General features: G+C 28.2%; 1 protein-coding gene across 1 annotated transcript; it reads right to left on the reverse strand.

Moving 5' to 3' along the window:
* Position 1: 1 nt before the first annotated feature.
* Positions 2-5837, reverse strand: Bm3803 (uncharacterized protein; the record flags this gene model as incomplete). The annotated part of the gene is made up of 13 exons (XM_001894793.2): positions 2-206; positions 332-486; positions 701-1008; positions 1312-1487; positions 2106-2261; positions 2460-2573; positions 2793-2919; positions 3066-3195; positions 3328-3519; positions 4138-4406; positions 4616-4844; positions 4969-5104; positions 5578-5837. The coding sequence occupies 13 exons, from the start codon at positions 5835-5837 to the stop codon at positions 2-4; spliced, it is 2457 nt and encodes an 818-aa protein (XP_001894828.2).
* Between the last annotated feature and the right edge of the window lie 1395 nt (positions 5838-7232).

Raw genomic sequence — 7232 nt, forward strand, 5'->3', positions numbered from 1 at the left:
GTTAATAAGCTTGTGATTTTTTCCTTGGTGATGAATTGGCAGAAGATACTTTCTTCGAGAATGCATTACGTGAGGATAATTCTCTATTTGGTGTTCCAGCAGCACTTGTCTGAATTACGCTACGAGCTGAACCCATGAGACTACGAATACGTTGACGTAGTGACAATATTTGTGGCCTTTCAGTTTCACCACCACCGTAATTATTCCTATATGAAAGTTTAATAATAAACTAAAACAGAATGTTAAAATTAATAATATCTGCTAGTTTTAGTGTAAAAGTAGAAAAAATATATTTGAAAAATTTTGCAGAGTTTAGGAAAAAAGAATTTACTTTGTTTTCTCATCTTCATTTATGGATTCACTTGCAGAATGCTTGAGCACTACAAACTTTTTTAACCATGTGACATCCACTGAAAGCGTATGTCGACCAGTGGATCCACGTGGATGCTTTTTGTGGATTTTAACATCATCTGATTTATTTGATATCTAAACATATGAAAATGTGAAATTACAAAAAGATTTCATTAATTACACCTCTAATTTTAAAAACTATGAAATATTTACCTCAGTCATAATTTTCATTAGCAAATGATTGATTTTTAATTTGCTATAAAATATAAATTTCAATAATTGCAAGCCTAATTTTGTATAATGATTAATTTGATTTCTAATTTTCATTAATTGAAAATATAAAACTTACCGGTATCTCTTGATTACAGCTACTATTTTTTATTCCTTTATTCATTTCAGTTAACTGCAATTGTGCATTATCAACATTCATGTTCAGTGTTGCAGTTGCTCTTACTGGATCATTGCATGGTACAGAAATTTGTGTATGTACCATGAAATTGTTTTGTACAGTGAAATTTACATTACATGTCATTTCTTCCTCAATATTTCCCATCATTGATGACTTAACATCTGCTTTTGCTTCGTTTTCACAGTGTATAGTTGAAATTGAATCATTCAAACAGTCATTTAATAACAATGATTTCTCACTTGTTGCATCTAAAATAAAATATGGACAAAACAAAATTACCAATTCTAATTTGAAATTCTACCTAAATTAACTATCATAAATGCAATGATGTGAATTAACTATGCAAACTTTATGTTATGAAATGATTTCAGCTACATCTAATACAGAATAGACAGTTTTCTTAATAATTTTTCACATCACATGTTAATTTTGAAAATTTAAATATTTATCAAACAAACTCAAATTATTTTCGTTTATTTCATGTAATTTAGCCTCAATCGCCTTTTCTCAATTTTTGATATATTATATGTAATTTTTGCAAATGTACATACCATCATCAGTTGGCCAAATCCCAACTTTAAAAGCTACAACCGTTGCATGATCTAATTTTCCAGGCATTTCACTCAGTTTACATCGTACCATTTTACGATGATTACGTTGCTCACTTTTTGTCAGATGTTTCTCAATTTGATACAATTCTGGGTCCTCCAGAGTTCGACGTTTTGCCCTATAAAAAAAAGATGCAAAATTGAGATAAACAAAAAACAAGAAATGTAAAAGATAAGCAGAAAGAATAGTTATGTACTTTAAAAAGGAACAGCCAATACATCAAACAGAATTTTCTAAATTATTATTAAATTTATAACAGTAAACATTAGCATGATTCACTATACTTCTTTTGGTTGAAAATTTAAAATATTGTACAAAGCGATAATAAAAGATATCCTTTTCATATGGACAAAACAAATTTCTAGAAAGTGGAGCACTTTAAATAATAGAAATAATAAAGTTAACAGTGCTTCTTTCCATACTTTTACCTTCTGCATTGTGAATCATGCTGCATAGCAGCTACTGAAAAAAAAAAAAAAAAAAAAAAGCACTCTTGCTAAATAAACCATTATAGGCAAAATTCAAGTTAAAAAGAATAAAATAAATATTAACTAAACTGCAAAATTGAATGCTACAACAATAAGTGAAAGAAATGAACGAAAAAAAAGAAAATAAATCCAATTTCCATGTAACTAAGTTATTCGTTTCTTTTCAATTTTATCTCTATTCAACATAAGAACGCTAGTATGTTAGTTATCAGGCATAACTGTATGAAAATTCATAAACATAAGCTTACATGGATAGCTGCTGAGCAAACTGAATGAGATTATGACACACTTTACTAGCACTAACAACAACACCATCACCAATCGGTGATCTTGATCTACGTGATGGCGAAGATCTTAATCTTGACATGGGTGGAAGGATACCATTTGAAATTATATCACCCATCCTCAAAAAAGAACATATATTATAAATAATTATTATAATAGAATACTAATAAAATATCGACAAAATTGAGAAACATTTACAAAGTTTCTCTTCAGCTTTGAAAATCTAAAGTCCGAAAAAAAAAAATTCATACTTCAAATTCAAAACAAAGTTTTTCTTTTTCAATTTTGTACAAATATAAAATTGAAAATTGCAATACCTTAACAACATCAACTCGTGACGCTCTTCAGCATCAACACATGGAAGTGATGCATTGCAGGTGCGTATTCGAGCAAATTCAGCATCTCGGTTTTTATCATCATTATCTACTGATCTAAAAAGAACAGATCTAGTCAAAAATTTCATCTAGTAATTTTGTAATTTTAAAAACATATATCTAAAACTACTTAATAACTTAACACAAAAAAACATTCACCAGCAAATAAAATACGTTACACTGAATGACTATAATTAATTACATGCTATTAATGAATTTCAATTAAATTTAGAAACAGAACAAATATTTATATAAATAATTTTGAAACAAATATACATTACAACTGGTTCGCATTTTTCTGGAGGATCCATTTGTTCTGAAGACCTCTTAATAACACAAAATTTTCCAACTACCGGGTCAAAATTATCAGACACACCATCTGATGTTATGAATATCACATCATCTAAAAAAAAAAATCTTTTTCATACGTTCTAAATAAACTTCAGATATCCATAACCATTCTTTTTTTTTTTTTGAATTCCTTACTCATGTATCTCTTTGACTCCTTCCGTGGAATGAAATGTTGAAAGTGAAAACTTCAATTCCTACCTGGTTCTACGAATGTCATAGAACATGTAAGATTGTGCAACTGAGGATTTGTACCATCAACAGGTCCCAATGCACCACCAGCATCACGCATATCACGCATACTGCATATATCGTGTGAAGCAATTGTAATCTTTAAATGAATATAAATTAAATCAAATTTAAGATACTCACTGAATATAAGCTTTAAAATTTCAAAGTTTCAACAATAAAGATGATTATATTTTTAAATCAATTATCATATTTTGAATTCTTTCAAATGTACCTCTTGAACACCAGTTTTTGGACTGTACACAAAACATAATGAATCACCGACATTACAAACACATAGTACCCATGTCGTACTTCCTTTCAGTTGTACTGCAACAGCTACACATAGTGTTGTTAGAAGACCACCTTCTTGTAAAATTAGTGCATGAGCAGAATGAAATGCACCAAGTAATCTATGGAATATCTCCTAAAAATATTTTAAGAAGCTAAAAGTCAAATCAAAATTTAAATATTTAGAAAATATAAAATGATAAATTAGCAAAATTTTTACGCCACAATTATCACACTAATAACAAGTTAAGAAAATGAGCATAAAAAATGCCGACCAATCTATTATCAGATATAAATTTTTACATGTACATAAAGACAAGATTCAGTAAACAGATAGGCAAATAAAACGATGTCCCCAAGGAATTGACTATAAATTGCTATAAAACATAAGAGTGACATCCCATCCATAATTCTTGAAATCTTTTCTATCTAATAACAACAGTTACTTTATTGCAGTCTACTTTCATTCTACAGCAATTGCATCATTTAACTAGCTACCATATGTTAGCTAAATAAGATAGTTTACTTTGAGTCAGTTTTCCAAATTAAAAAAAAAAAATTATAGCAATAATAAACTAATTAATCTATCCTTTTATTACTTCTTTCAACATTAAAACTGTAAAAATACAATTAAAACAACAGTAAAAAAAAAGCAACTTTAATTAAAATTTCAATAATATTATTTTTTCCAATTATGTTTTAAAATTTAACAATAATGATTAAAATTTTTAGGAAAAAAAAATGAATAACGAACAGTGCTTGTTCTACATTCCTCTGCGAAAAGATGATAATTAAGATGATCAATAGCTCCTCGTATTGCACATCGTGCAGCCAAACGAGCTCCTTCACCCCAATTAACACCATCCGCTAATGCCATTATAACATTATTATCACGAGCTACAATACCAAAAGCATCTGCTATTGGATTACCAGCATTAACGCCTGTCAATGGATTTTGTTCATAAAGTGTTGTTGATAATCCGAAGCAGCGTTCTTCATTAAAACAATTCCAGTTATAACTTTCTAAAAAAAAAAAAGAGCTATAATTGTAATAATAGGATGAAAGATTACAAAATAAATAGGCTTAGATTGATGGTATAAGAATGGCGTAATATAACTGTAATATAAATTATCAAAAGGAAACAAGTTAAGTATGGAATGAATTTTAGAAGAATTCGTAGGGAAATTTCGAAATTAAGATTTTAAGTTCAAAAAATAAAGAACAGTTATACCAGTATCTGATCGTAGTGCTGCATCTCCCATAACCAATGAATCAATCAGTGAGGTATATGAACCCATCAAACCAGATGATGACTGCCGTAAATGATTATGCTGCAGAGTTTGAAATTCATCATTCAAGGAATGCTCTATATCTACTGACAAATCACCGTCAAAACTTAAGCAAAGTTCATCATCTAAATTTGCCATTCGAACAATCGGTTGATGACGTATGCCTACCACCTAAAAAATGTTAGAAAATTAATTTCGAATTTACCGATTAAACCTCTTATGAAGATATAAAATGTGAGAAAGTTAAAAATAAATAAATTATATATTACAAAAGTTAGCTGATTTATCAATGTACCTCCATAAGTCCCCCTTCTGGACCAGTATATGAAGCACAAACATTCTTAGATAAAGGTTCCAACAGCAAAATCGGCAAATCAAGACCCGTTTTACCAGAATAAATTTCCGTTCCATATTTCACACCATTTTTTTTACTAAAAGAAATTAATGAAACAGAAACACTACTGCTGAAATTAAAAATCTCTCGATGAATTTTAATAAATTTTTGCAGTATGAGATTTAGCAAATCTTTTTCACATTACAAATTTGATATCATAATAACCAGGAACTACCAATATAAGATACATTTTCCGATGCCACAAAGAAGTAACATCATAATGTGTAAATTATTTGTGTAATGTAAATAAAAAATTTGTAAAACCAAAATTTTCGAAAAATTTGATGACTGGAATAAACGGGGATTCATAGGTATAGCAAATGCTGCATTCAAATTTTAACTTCATTTAAAATAGAAAAATACTGATAAAATTTTACATTTTAAATTTACAGAGAAACTTAGGATAAAAATATCGCGATGTTAATACATCAATTTAAAAAAGAAAACATATCTTTTTGTTTTTTTTTTAAAAAAATATTTAATTTTAAATTGCATAAAAAATCCGCGTACTTCTTAAAAATGCACTGTGAAATGAAGGAATTGCTAGTTGTTGGGGTTAACGGTGAGCAATCATCAGGAATACACGAATTAGTAGTTGTTGGAGCTTTGACACTACTACCATTATTTGTAATATATTTACCATTTTTATCACCAATTAAATTATCACCACCGTTCTCATTACCATTATCATTACCGTCATCGGGTGCTAAAGATGAAAATGTGGTACGTATTAAGCCATATACTTTTTTCCGGATTGATGATGACGGCATCCTGAAATAATTTAAATAACATTATTGCAATAATTAGCACTTTTAAAGAAAAACGCCAAGTATTTCTCTGAACATAACAAAAGTAATTCGATAAATGAACAAAAGCGGAGTTAATCGTAGGGGTTCTGCGAATTTATTAAATTAAGAAATTGAATTAAATCACGAAATTTACAATCAAATTAAATTGATAGATTAAAAAAAATTAAATTTAATTAAATTACGAAAGAAGTCCTAATTAACAATCGCATAAGTGGACTGTAATTAGTAGAGTTTATTTATGATACTAAAATAATTAAGACTGTACAATTGCGCAAATCAATGCGATATGTGTAATAACGCGCAATTTTTCATAGTTTAAATTTAATAATTTAAATTTAAATTTGCGATAAAAAAAACGCTGTTTTTATTTTGTTTACGTAATAGCTTCTTCGTTTCTTAATTTTACTACTTTTATTTATTTAATTACTCGTTGTAATGGTAAATTTGAATCTAAATTTGTGGGAATTTTCTTTCTTTCTTTTCGAAGGAGTGAAGCAATTCAGTTATACTGAAATGAAATTCATTTAATAATATATGTATCACCATGAAATAGAAGAGGTTAGAGCCAGCAATTAAAAGATCCGATTTATAAAATCCGTAGCTAAAATCTACCGGATAGTGCGACCGAATTTCGGAAAGACTGGATGGGATTTCAAACACGGCATATTCAAACTCAAGCAGTCGTAACATCCGGTTTTTAATGTCCAGAAAAAGGTTAGTTCAGGAGATTCGATTCGAAATTGGATAATAGGATGAGATATTAAAATAAATCTTTTTCATTTATCTTAAATACCAAATGGTAAACAAATAAGAAAAACTAAATAAATAATTAAATGGTAAACAAATAAGACAAGGTTAATATAATGTAAATAATTAAATCGTAAACAAATAAGGTAAGGCAAAGTATGATATAAATAATGAAAGACTACTAAGCTCATAATTACTATGCATTTTTTTTTTCTTTTTTAGTTGCTGAATATTAACAGTAATAGATTGAGTGATGTATCGGTGTTTGTTTTGAATAAGGAAGATGCATTAATTTATTAATTTAAATTGAATGAAGAATTAAGTTATATGTATATGTGTATTTGATTGTTTATTTTTGGAAGTTATAGGAAGTCATAACTGTTACAGAAGTCCTTTCAAAGTACAATAATGAAACTAAAGTAAAACTATATGATATGCATACTTTAATGTTTGCTACAGATCAGAATAATAAGAAAATAAAAATATCAATAGCTCTTTTTCAATATTGCATTACTTTTTCTTACATTTTCAATTCATACCTCAAATGAATGTTGAGCATAAGAATATAACTTTGAAAAAAGAAATGAAATGTATAGGTAACTTGATTAA

Source organism: Brugia malayi (assembly GCF_000002995.4).
Source record: "Brugia malayi strain FR3 genome assembly, contig: Bm_v4_Chr2_contig_001, whole genome shotgun sequence".
Lineage (NCBI taxonomy): Eukaryota > Metazoa > Nematoda > Chromadorea > Rhabditida > Onchocercidae > Brugia > Brugia malayi.